The 12,608-nt window shown below is 42.9% G+C and overlaps 1 protein-coding gene across 14 annotated transcripts in view; it reads left to right on the top strand.

Annotated features, from left to right (window-relative positions):
* Positions 1-12,608, top strand: part of MECOM (MDS1 and EVI1 complex locus) — a 711,707-nt gene that overhangs the window by 683,816 nt on the left and 15,283 nt on the right. For 9 of the 14 annotated variants that reach the window (XM_056808208.1, XM_056808204.1, XM_056808207.1 and 6 more), the window contains 3 exons: positions 2,036-2,062; positions 8,408-8,574; positions 9,613-9,690. In XM_056808208.1, the coding sequence (XP_056664186.1) occupies positions 2,036-2,062; positions 8,408-8,574; positions 9,613-9,690 (272 nt within the window). The remainder of the gene's footprint in view (positions 1-2,035; positions 2,063-8,407; positions 8,575-9,612; positions 9,691-12,608) is intronic. The other 5 variants (XM_056808210.1, XM_056808206.1, XM_056808209.1 and 2 more) reach the window with 1 other exon arrangement.

Below are 12,608 nucleotides of genomic sequence, written 5' to 3'. Positions count from 1 at the left end.
TCAGGCATTTTGTGTTCCCTGGATCTAGTTTTCACTAAGCCTGACATAAAAAAATAAAATAATAAAAAAAGATCCCACGACTTCTATTGCTGTCCTTTGCCCACTCATCTCCCTTAGCACCGGTGCTTCATGATTCCCGGCTGCCATCAGGGTGCACATTGAGGGAAGGGTAATGTTTAACTTTATTTTCTGGATGATCCTTTATGATTCAGACCTGTAACTCTAGACATTTCTAGGCTTGTGGTCTGAAGAGGCAGGTTTCAAAGGTCTCAAGTTTATGATAATTCTCCTCTTGGAAGCGTAGTCATAAATGATGACAGATTATGCTTCTAGTAAGAGAGACACAGCTCTCTAAAAATGGGCTGGCTGGTTGGGATCCTGGCCCCAACTGGGGAAAGGTCCTCCTCTTCCAGAGCTGCCTGGACCCTCATGGTATGAACCAAGGGACTCGAGGAACTATAAAGGACAGGTGCAAGCATGGGGGCTTAGGAGAAATAAGATTATATCATTCAGATGTAGTTTTTAAAAGAATACAAATGAAATCCTCGGAGCAAGGAAAGGTGTGCCCCTTCTAGCCCACCTGAGTGGTCCATAAACCTCCCACATCTTCTCTCATCTTGGCCTCTTGTTTCTATGGCTTTTACAAAGCTCTTTAATCCCAGAGGTTTGGGTTTTAGGATGGGGAATTTCGGATATCACTTCTTTTCCCACTGTCCCACTGCTGTGCCAATCTGGGGAAGCCCAGACTGTTTTTTCTCCATTCATCTGTGACTGAATAATCTAGCCTCCGGTCTTGATCTTGGGTTAGCTCTTCTCTTCCCAAACTGGGAAAGATCCTTCTCTGCAGAACTTCTGTAATTCTCCAGCCTTTCACTTCTGTTTTCCTCTTGGAAAATTTGCCTTTTATAATCTGAGATTTTTTTCTCCTTGGCATTTTAAGACTCCATAGTTTCCACTGCAAGGAGACTGTCACTGGTATGTTGTTGTTTAATCATTTCAGTTGTGTCTGACTCTTTGTGACCTCGTTTGGGGTTTTTCTTAGCAAGGATACTGGAGCGGTTGGCCATTTCCTATTCCAACTCATTTTACAGATGAGAAAACTGAGGCAGACAGGGTTAAGTGACTTGTCTAGGATCACAAAGCTAGTAAGTGTCTGAGGCTAGATTTTAATTCAGACCTTCCTGTCTTCATGCCCAGCCTTTTATCTGCTGAACCACCTAGCTGCTCTAGCACTTGTACAGCCCTTGGCAAGTCACTTCCATCTTTTGTTACACACCTATAATGTGTCGCCACTAGGCTCTGGGGATCAACAACAAAAATTAACTCACTCCTGCCACAAGATGGGTGCTTTCTGGTCCATTAAGCCATGCTCACCTGGCAGCTTTCTCAGCCTCTCCCTAACTGTAGTCCTCCTAGCTCTGCCACCTGAAAAACATTTAATCCCTTGAAATTTGGGGGAGAGTATCCTATCAGAGCCCAACTCAGCCTTTCCAAATCTTTGGCTTTTTTTTTTAATGAGAGATTCTGGTTGTTCAAAAGCTACAACTGAGGGACACACATACTGTGCATGAATTATTCCCTTCATGTTATGCCTCATCCTCCGTTGTCTTTTTTCATGATTCTGCTAAAAAAGGATGCAAAATAGTGGACGTGGTTTCTTGTAACTTAATTTGCAAGTGAAAAATCTGATGCCTGGACAATTAGTTGAGCCTGGAGTGGGCAAATCACTGTGCAATTAATCAGTGCTAATAAGATCAGCCCCCCCCCCCCAATTTGGAATGACTCCCTTTGCCTTGTCATTTTCTCAGAGTAGGGGGTGGCACTCATTTTCACTCCATTCTGAAATGCGACTTAGAAGCCTCAAGGGTAGCCATGGAAGGTTATAGTGGCAACATTTTGAGATTCTCTGATTCTTGCCACAGTTATTTCATGATAAATAGCAAATACCAAGTGAAGTGTTAATTGCTCAGATCAATTGCAATGAGGGTGCCAACATAAAAGTAATTTTTTGTTTTTGTTTCAATTTTGCTCCCAGTTCCAACTGCCTGATCAGAGAACTTGGGTAAGTTTCCTACTTATATTTTTGATTAAAACAATGCACCGCGGTACCATAAATTAAGAACGAACAAAGTAACTTACACTCTAAATCACGGTGCCCTGACAAGCACCATATGTACTTTTCTGCGCAACGATGTAGCTTCTGTGAACAGTTTAAAAAAACAAAACACAACCTACGTAGGTTTCCCAAGCGAAAATCCCTTGATTTTATTATTCAATGTTTAATGAATTGTGATTAAAAATTATTCCAGAGTGTGAGCTATTTTTAAGTCATTCCAGACTGATCTGGGAAGTCTTCCGGTCTCCCAAGACCATTTTATACAGTCCGATTTCATCCAACAAGCATTTATTAAACATTGACTGTATATGAGGCAATATGTGAGTCTAGGTCCTAGAGATGGATAGAGTAGCAGAGAGAAAACAGTTCCTTTCCTCTGGGAGCAGAGTAGAGGGATACAGCATGGGCACAGATGAGTAAGTACAGAGTATGAACCATTTTATTTGCAGGAATGTCAAGGAGAGAGCATTAATAACAGAGGCTAGGGGAGCCAGAAAGACCTGTTGGGAGTTGGTGCTATGAAATATATTAGGGATAGATGTAATGCCTTACACTTGGGGGTTCACAAAATAAGTCCCTCAAGCACAGGAGATCCCACCGTTAGTCAAGGAATCTTCCTGGGAGCCCAAGGTCCTATCTAGGCTGTTGCCAAAGGTGAGCTCTGTGCACTGTAGGATTAGAATCTAAACGATGCTTTTGCTAGTCTAGAAGTAAGAGACGGTTTACAAACTGATATTAGCATTTATGGTCAAAGCCATCCTAGGGCAAAATGGGCTTCTGGCTTTTTGGAATACCAAACCAAGATTGTTTTAAATACCCACTTAACAGCCGTAGAGTATTTTGTGTACTCTGCTCTAGAGTCAGTTAGAGAATAAGCAACTGTTTCCAGAGATGCCCTACCCTCAGTTGATGAACTTGTGGTACAGGCATATTTTGTTAGAACTAGAATCGAGGTAATTGCCTGCCCCCAAATATGTCTTGAGGAAATGAACACACGAGAAGTTAAGTCTTCTGCAAATATTCCAACCCTCCATTCCCTCCACCCTCTTCCTCAAAGTTCCAATTTTAATTCAGGAGAATGCAAAAGACCGCCATGATAGATAGAGATCCCTCATCTTGTTAAAATACCAGAAGGGTAATAATGAGCCTCATTCCAAGCGAGAACTCATGAGTGCCAATCTATTTCTTTGGGTTTATGTTGGTTTCTCTTATCTAGATTTTTTTTTTCTTTTTGGTGATTTAAAATTGTAAGAGTGTTTTAGATACTTGTCATTCAAAGACTAAGATGAGATTTCCTAAATTTAAATTAAATTAGAATTTTTAAAAATGTTGTAAAGTGGATCAGTTCTGCCTTTGGTCTCTTCCCACCTTTGCTGCCAGCAAATGCCCATTGCTCTCCCTCAGAGTACCAGTTTTCTAGCTCTCCCTATCTTTTTTCTCTAAGAGGTTGGCATTTTTAAATTTAAAGTGTCAGCATGTGCTAGGGTAATTTTTTATTTAATGGGGGACTGAATGACCAGAAAGCCTTCACAACCAAAGGGGAAAAAAATAGAACAGTGACATTTGAACAACATGGCAGATAGCAGGGGAGAGCCTTTTGGGCAGAAGGCTTCTTGGGTGCCCTTCTAGTTCTGTTGATTAAAGCTGCCTCTCGTAGTTAAACAGCTAGTTGCGATCTCATTTCTCCTATGCTTCCTTTGATTGTTAACATTATGCTCCTTGCCACTGAACTTATTTAGAAATTATTTCAGATCACTTGGCCCCACTAACATCAGAATCACTGGATATATAATATTAAACACGAATGGCTAGACATAATGGATAGTTGCTTTTACTCACTTCTCTGTGTTCACAAAATCCAAACAATTTCATAATTATGATTGTGAAAGTAATTCCACAAAGAAGGTCGATATTTGTTCCTGTTTTTTAAATAAATGCTTAAATTTCATGGTCACGATGCTGAGATTTGTCAAGATATGAAGCAAATAAAAATAGAAAACTAAGATGGACAAACTTTTCCCATAAGTTATTTCTGAGAGTTGGTTGTTTTAAGATAACACCCGAAGTCATCCAATTTGTGAAAGCCAAGGTCATGTAATTCATGGCACCGTTGGGGCCATCGTTATATGTAATCAGCTTATCACGATCATCGTTTTAAAGGGAAAGTACTCTATTTATGTCACTAATTTTCAGCTGCTGTATAATAAATTTTAAGATAAATGTTCTGGGCCCTGTTGCTATCTTGCCTGCTGAAATGTTTATAAAAGTGCTCATTTTATCAGACTAACGTCTGCATTTGGGGGCAGGAGCTGGGAATTGTGACTACATATGAGTTTGCGTCAATATAAGGTTAATAGCCTCTTAGGGGCCAAGAAGGGGAGTGAAACAACTTCCTTTTCCAGGGTCTAGTTGCTGATAGCATCAACAACTGTTATATACGTGTAAATAAGAAAATATTCCATGTAGAGTCATTTACTGATCAGAGATTAGAAGACTAATGGATGACAAAGCAGTGACATTTCTGAATATATAGTGTGACTTGTGCCCGAACTTCTTCTCTTCCTCTTCCTTTTCTGCCTCCATTTCCATCTTGTCTTCCTCTTTTCTGGCCTCTTTCTCCATCTCCTCTTTTCTCCTTTTTTTTTCCCCTTCTCCCTGCTTCCCCTTCTTTTCTTATTTATTCTTTTCCTTTTCTTTCTCCTCATCATATTGTCATGTAAGTTACAGAAAACTATCCAAATCACTGGCTGTTGTTCAGTGCCATTCCTCCAAGATGCCAGATCTCATTGGGTGTTAGCTCTTAAATTACTTGGTAGAATGTATGTCCCCAAACTTCCTAGTACCTACGTAGATCATTATCCTTCCCCTCAGGGAACAAATAGCCTTATCTTTGGTTCCATGGTGAGAAAGGTCTGGATGCCAGGAGAGGCTGGGCGTCTAGAGTTAGAGTCACCTTGGGGTGTCCCTTCTGTTCCCTTGGCAAACCTTGGCTCCCTCCTTCCATTGGAGGAATGCCAGCTTTTGGGAAAGTGAGGTAAACTAGTAACATGGCAAACATGAATAAAGATGAAGGGCAGGATTTAACTTTTATGAATTGAGGGGGGGGAGGGAGAGAGAGAGTGAGAAAAAGAGAGGGAGAGAGAGAGACAGAGAGAGGGAGGGAGGGAAAGAGAGGGAGAGCCAGAGAAAGGGAGAGATAGAGACAGAGAAAGAGAGAAAGCAAGAAAGAGAGGGAGAGAGAGACACACACACACAGAAAGAGACATAGACAGAGAGAGGGAGAGAGAGAGAGAGCAAGAGATAGAGACAGAGAAAGAGAAAGCAAGAGACAGAGAGAGGGAGGGAGGGAAAGAGAGGGAGAGAGAGAGAAAGAGAGAGAGAAAGAGAGAAAGCAAGAGAGAGAGGGAGAGAGAGACACACACACAGAAAGAGACATAGACAGAGAGAGAGGGAGAGAGAGCAAGGGAGAGATAGAGACAGAGAAAGAGAAAGCAAGAGAGAGATAGAGAGGGAGGGAGGGAGAAAAAGAGAGGGAGAGAGAGACAGAGAGAGGGAGAGAGGGAAAGAGAGAGGGAGAGAGAGAGGGAGGGACAGAGAGAGAGAGACAGAGAGAGAGAGAGAGACAGAGAGACAGAGAGTATGTGTGTAAGTAATCATCTGTCCTTTGCTCTTTCTACAACTCCATCTTTCCTATCTCATCTCCTTCATCTCATTTTTATTTTTGCACCGGCAAACTCCAAAGAAGAAGAAAAGGGGGCATAGGGAGAGGGGAAGGAAAGAATAGTTTTCCTTCTGTTCTTTCCCCTGTTTGCTTTCAGAATGCCATTATTCAGCAGTCAGCCCCATAATATTTCTTCTTGCAGTGAGAGGATTTTTAGAACAGGAAAGGTTTGAGGCATATATAGTCACATTCTTAAATAGTCACTCTTAAAGCAAGAAGCCTTTTCCAAAACAGCCGATTGCCTTCAGTAACTTGGAATGCTTTTCCTTTGTGGGACTAGGAGAGCAGAACTAAGGACAGTTAAGAGGCACCATGAGGCAGTTTAAAATGTAAAATGGAAGGTATTTCCCAGAGATGGATGACTGTTGGAATCCGTGTCTTTGGGGTGGCAGTCGGGGCAGGTAGTTGGTCCTAAAATGATTTAGCACCATGAGATAATGAAACTCAGGGGACCCCCCTCTGCTCCATATTTATCTTGTACGGACCTCGCTTTTTACACGCTGTCTCCCCCACCGGAATGTGAGCTTTCTGGAGGCGGGAACTGATCACTTACTCAAATATTAAGTCTACGTGACTGAAACGGTTTATTGCCGTCACCAGTGCAAAACCCCACACGATTGCCAGCACCCTCGTTCTTGCTCGTCCTCGCTGACCAGCTGGAAGGCCAAACGCCATTTCCATTCCCTGAGTTTCTTCCCCAGGAGTAGGATGTGGCCCTGGATTTTTCCAAGGAAGAACTAAACAGATTCAGCGCAGTAAAAATCCCGTCCTCAAGTAATGCTGCAGATGGGTTTTGGATGCCCAGGCTCCAAGGGCATCTAGGAAGAGGCTGAGGCTGGGCACGGGAGGCTGCTAATGCCACGTCTCTGTCGAGCCGGAGTCGCCCCCTCTCCGAGGGCCATCATCATCACATCTCTCTGCCCTGTGATCAGCACACGTCAGAATCTTTCATATTGACAAATGTGCTGTCCACTCACATCTGTGGAGAATGTTTTAGCAGCTGAGTGATTATGAATCAAACCCCTGAGCTTAGAGCCCCGACTGCCTCGCCATGCTTTCACATTTGCCGTCTGACAAGTAAATGTATCTTGACTTCCCTCTGAGATTTTTTTTCTTTGCACAGTGTTTGATGAAAGACATTTGGCGAATTGGCAGTGGTACCCTGTACGGTGCAATTTGTAGCTAGCATTAAGAGTCTGAGCATGAAATGGGAGGGCAGGCCAGGCCAGGGGCGAAAGGGGGGCGGAGGGAGCACGACCATCACCCAGAGCTAACGAGAACATGAATAGTCATTTGGACCATCAAGCCCAGGATATTTGCTTGGTAAGGAGAGAATGGAATTCGGCTCACCCTGCCATAGCCCCTGTCTGCTTTCAGAAACAAATGGCATCCTGTGTCGCCTTGTGTCTATAGAGCCTCCGTTTCATTCATTTCCCACTTAAATATGAAATATGTTTTTTCCTTTCTCCCTTGGGCTTCAAGAAGTTGGTGCCTGTCTTCCCCGATAGCACCTCTCAGCTGCGATGTGGCCAATGGTGCCATTCCTTTGTCGGAAGTCACTTTTGTACCCCATCTTGTGCCTCCCCCTGACCCCCAACCCTTACTTCCCTCCTTTGCTGGTCTCCGTTATGTCCTTGAGTGGTCCTTGTAGAACTGTCTTTAAGAACTACAGAGAACTAGAATGTGGAAAATGCAGAAACGAGTGACTCGATGCCATGCTTTGAGATTTGCCTTCTTCCCTGCCCCAATCTGAGTTCTGAGTCTCTTCTTAAGTGAAGCTGCCACTTAGGATGACTTTGGGAGGAGCGGATGAGAGGAGAGGATCCTGTCCAGAGGATACTCACAAGTATGTTAGCTTTTAAAAATGGCGGCCAAAGCATCCCTTGAGATGGCACCAAAGATAAGGGCGGTGGAGCACCATAGAAAGCACAGCAGCTAGGATGTAGAAGGTCAGTCAGTAAATATTATTAAGGACTTAATATGGGACAGGCACTGTATAAATATAGAAAGCCCCCCATTACTTGCCCTTTATGAAGTGGGGGTCACTCCACATGCAAACAACTATCTACATTTAAATATGTATAGTATAAATGGAAGATAATCACAAAAGGAAACATTTCAGCAAGATCTGGGTTCAAGAGCTGCCTCTGACACCTTTTTTGTGACCTTGGACAAGTCACTCTTGGGGCTCCAGGCAACTTTTAGAGTGATCTGCCTTGGTTTGGAGTGGGGGGTCCTCACCAGCCCATTCCTACACGAATGAAGTCACAGATCTGGACCAAAACACCCAACAGAGACTAACAAGGAGATGGGAGCAGAGCAGGGCAGAAGAGAGATGAAAGGAATATAAAAGATGGCCAATAGTGTAGAAATATCTGGGCTCAGTCCTGCTCAGGACTTAGCCCCCTCCCAAAGTTTGTTGTGCCAGTCAAGTGGGCTGATGACACACGGGCTCCTCTCTCACTCTGTCACCCTTGAATTGTATCCAGATTATTCTTTACGGTCATCATGACTTTTAGCGGTAGTAAAGGTGTCTGACCACTCATCGAAGTGCACTTTTAAATTCTCAGATGTCCGCCATTGAAAATATGGCTGAGAAGCTTGAGAGTTTTAGCGCTCTGAAACCAGAAGGCAACGAACTCATCCAATCTGTCCCCTCCATGTTCAACTTCAGAGCCCCTCCGAACGCTCTGCCCGAGAACCTGCTTCGGAAAGGCAAGGAACGGTATACTTGCAGGTAATTGCCAGTTCGTTATATTGGGCTTCCCTAAGATCCTTCCCCTTTGTTTACTTTGGAAATGATTCTTTATCGAATAATTAATAGAGATCACGGCGGGTCTGTCGTCTCTCAAAGGACTCGTTATTTAATGAGACATGAAAATGGCGTTCTAGATTACGTGAGGGATGGAAACCAGGCTACTCAAAGCTTGGATAAATGAAGCTGAAAATAGTCTACATTCTCTCTGCTGCTTCTATTTCCCCATCACTTCGATATGGATGAATTTTCTCTCCTAGTTAATTATTTTCATTACAAATCTTAGTCCTACCATTCTCAGGCAGCCAGAGACGAACAGTCATGACAAGGAGGAGCAAAGCCAGCCGTGCGCCATGTTGGTAAAGGAATCGTATGACCTGTGCCGGTAGAGGGTCCTAGCAATCTGCAGCCTGTTTTTGTTCTAATTAACTTTATCATTTCTGACTTGCCCCAGGAGAGCTGTGCTATCTGATGCAGGCATATCCATTTATCTGTTCTTTTGGAAAACATGTCACCTTCTTTCAAGGAAAGCTTTTATAGGAGCATACCTTGATGGATGAGGTCCTAGAGTCTTGTCTGATCTGATACAGCTCAATGTACGGCTCATTGTCACTTTGCCTGACTTGGAAAATGAGTTGAAACGTTTGAAATCGGTTCACATCAGACCGAAATCACAAACTACTCATCATTTCCCCCTCCCATCCGTTCCAAGTTCAGCCTTGTGAATGGGAGGACGTGGAGTTAATAAAAATGGAGTTTGGGGGTCATCCCAACAAAAGCCAATTTTCCTTAATTGTTTACTTGTGCCCACGTTCCACCCCACCCAGGAATGGAGCTATTATCATGTGGAGAACTGTTTATCGCCCAAGGCAGTTTTTTTTCTTTAAAAATTTTAAATGCTGAAGACATGCAGGATTAATTACATTAGGATTAGGCATCTGGTTTGTTGTGCAGGTCAAATGGGGTAAAAAAAAAGACTACAGTGATGACATTCTCATTACAAAAATTTTTTAATAACAGATATTGTGGCAAGATTTTCCCAAGATCAGCAAACCTAACGCGTCACTTAAGGACACATACTGGAGAGCAGCCATACAGGTTGGATGATGCGTTTTGCTTCATTTTTCTTTTAACATTTATAATAATTGATGTGTATGTATTGACGGTATGTTCCCAAGGGACCATTTCAGAGGAGATGTGCGGGATTTGACTTGGAATGTACCTTCTTGTGTCTTTGGGGTCAACAGGAAGGTGCTTAGCTCCTTCATTGAATCATTGAAATTCTATTGGTAGAAAGTGGAGAAAATGATACCTACCTCCCAGGGTTGCTGGGAGGATCAAATAAGATAGGAAAGGAGGGAGGAGGGAGAGAGGGAAGGTGAGGGAGGGAGGGAGGGAGAGAGAGAGAGAGACAGAGAGAGAGAGAGAGAGAGAGAGAGAGAGAGAGAGACAGAGAGAGAGAGAGAGAGAGAGAGAGAGAGAGAGAGAGAGAGACAGAGAGAGAGAGAGAGAGAGACAGAGAGAGAGAGAGAGAGACAGAGAGAGAGAGAGAGACAGAGAGAGAGAGAGACAGAGAGAGAGAGAGAGAGACAGAGAGAGAGAGAGAGAGAGAGGGAGGGAGACAGAGAGACAGAGAGGGAGAGAGAGAGACAGAGAGAGAGAGAGAGAGAGAGGGAGGGAGACAGAGAGACAGAGAGGGAGAGAGGGAGACAGAGAGAGAGAGAGAGGGAGACAGAGAGAGAGAGAGACAGAGAGAGACAGAGAGAGAGAGAGGGAGACAGAGAGAGAGAGAGGGAGACAGAGAGAGAGAGAGGGAGACAGAGAGAGAGAGAGGGAGACAGAGAGAGAGAGACAGAGAGAGAGGGAGACAGAGAGAGAGGGAGACAGAGACAGAGAGAGAGGGAGACAGAGAGAGAGGGAGACAGAGAGAGAGAGAGAGAGAGAGAGAGAGAGAGAGAGAGAGAGAGAGAGAGAGAGGGAGAGAGAGAGAGAGAGAGAGAAAGAGAAAGGGAGGGAGAGAGAGAGAGAGAGAGAGGGGGAGGGAGAGAGAGAAGAGAATAAGAAAAGACAGAGAGACAGAGTATGTGTATGTGTGTGTGATAGAAGGTAGGTGAGGAAAACAATCTGAAATAATAGGATTATAGATCTCAAGCTGGAAGGACCTCAGAGGTCATGTAGTCTAATCCTTTTATTCTGCCTATGAGGAAACTGAGGCTCACACAGGTTGAATGGTTTGCCAGACGTGATGAGGATAGAAATCACCAGGGAAGGAATATGAACCTCAGTCTCACTGTGTCAGGCTACATTCTGAATCAAAGTGAAGGAGAGGAAGGACTTACACAAACACACATACACCTAGCCACCCCCCCCCCAAAAAAAAAAAAGCTTTGGAATTCTGTAGTCATCACCTCTGAAACTCTAAATTAAGGATCTCTTGGGTAAAAATGAATTTATTATCTTCAGAAATAAAAGAAGAGAAAAAAATGTACTTTCTGCATCCTATAATGAGAAAGGAGAGTTAGAAAGAAAGGAGAGGAAACCCTTTTTCTTTTTCTTTTTTCTTTCTCATATCTCTCCATGATAAGGAAAACTGAGCAGGATTTTGCATCTGATTTCATTCCTTACTCAAGAGATACTTTGAAGTAAATGATGGTTTCCCAGCCTGAGAACTGATAAAGCCACGATTGACAAACTAGATCGTTGCTATTGGGGAACAATGATCTTGTTCAGTATCATACATTTGTTTAGGGAAAACAAAGTGGAAGAATTGAAAAAGAAGGAAAGGAGCTCATATAGAAAGTTCTTGGTCACGAGCCAGAAAAGGAATTTGGAGTAGCTCTAGCATGGCTTAGTATTGCTTAAGGAGCAATCCAGTGAAGGCTTCAGGGCCCCCAAATCACTCTGGAGTATGAAAATTGATGCTTCTGGTACACAAGTGATAGACTCCACTTCTCACGTTGGCACAGTATTAAAGACTCGAATTGTTTATTGCTGGGTTGGGGAAGATAAATGAAATTTCCTTTGGGATTGCCAATCAAGAAAGCTAATTCCTCAAGAAAAGATTTAATCAGACTATGATTTTGAACAGAGAAAAAATGGCCTTCTTACCTTATTTGAATATTAGAGGGAATTTATTTCATGTTATTTTTTTTTCTCCTCAAAGTGTTTAATTGTGTTATATTGGCAGGACATAAAGTAACAAAATTGTGATTTACTTTTCAAATTCCTTAACTTGGCAAGGAGTACTTTGAAAATATTAAAGTTAATTTGCCCAACTCATTTCAGGCAATAAATATTGTTTTTTTTTCTCATAAAAGTAATTTTAAAACATAACAGCAGTTGAATGGGGGGACTGGAATTGCCGTGATATCACAGTGTGACTTTAAACCTCACCTAACTGGCTTCTCTAAAATGAAGCAGATCGAAAAAGAACGTTTTTCTATTCATCAATCCACCAACATTTAAAAATGCCTACTATGTGCCAGGTACTGTTCCACATGTTGAGAACACAAAGACAAGAATGAAATAGCCCCAGCCCTCAGGGATCTTGCATTCTATTAGGAAGAGACAACATGTACAATAATAAATATTTATCTAATAGCTGCAGAATAAATACTAAATAGAGACAAAGAAACAAATTAAATAATCTGAACTCCTAAGAAATTCACCTTTTGTTGGGGTCCAAATTCATCAGATCCCAAATTGAAAGGCTGCTCCCCCATCATGAGAAAATCTTCATTTTGTCCAGAACCTGTCCCAAATCCAGAAGGGCCAGAAGAACCTTCATTTTGTCCAGAACCTGTCCCAAATCCAGAAGGGCCAGAAGAACCTTCATTTTGTCCAGAACCTGTCCCAAATCCAGAAGGGCCAGAAGAACCTTCATTTTGTCCAGAACCTGTCCCAAATCCAGAAGGGCCAGAAGAACCTTCATTTTGTCCAGAACCTGTCCCAAATCCAGAAGGGCCAGAAGAACCTTCATTTTGTCCAGAACCTGTCCCAAATCCAGAAGGGCCAGA

This window comes from Monodelphis domestica, chromosome 8, assembly GCF_027887165.1.
Source record: "Monodelphis domestica isolate mMonDom1 chromosome 8, mMonDom1.pri, whole genome shotgun sequence".
Classification (NCBI taxonomy): domain Eukaryota; kingdom Metazoa; phylum Chordata; class Mammalia; order Didelphimorphia; family Didelphidae; genus Monodelphis; species Monodelphis domestica.
This window is presented reverse-complemented; position numbering and strand designations above follow the sequence as displayed.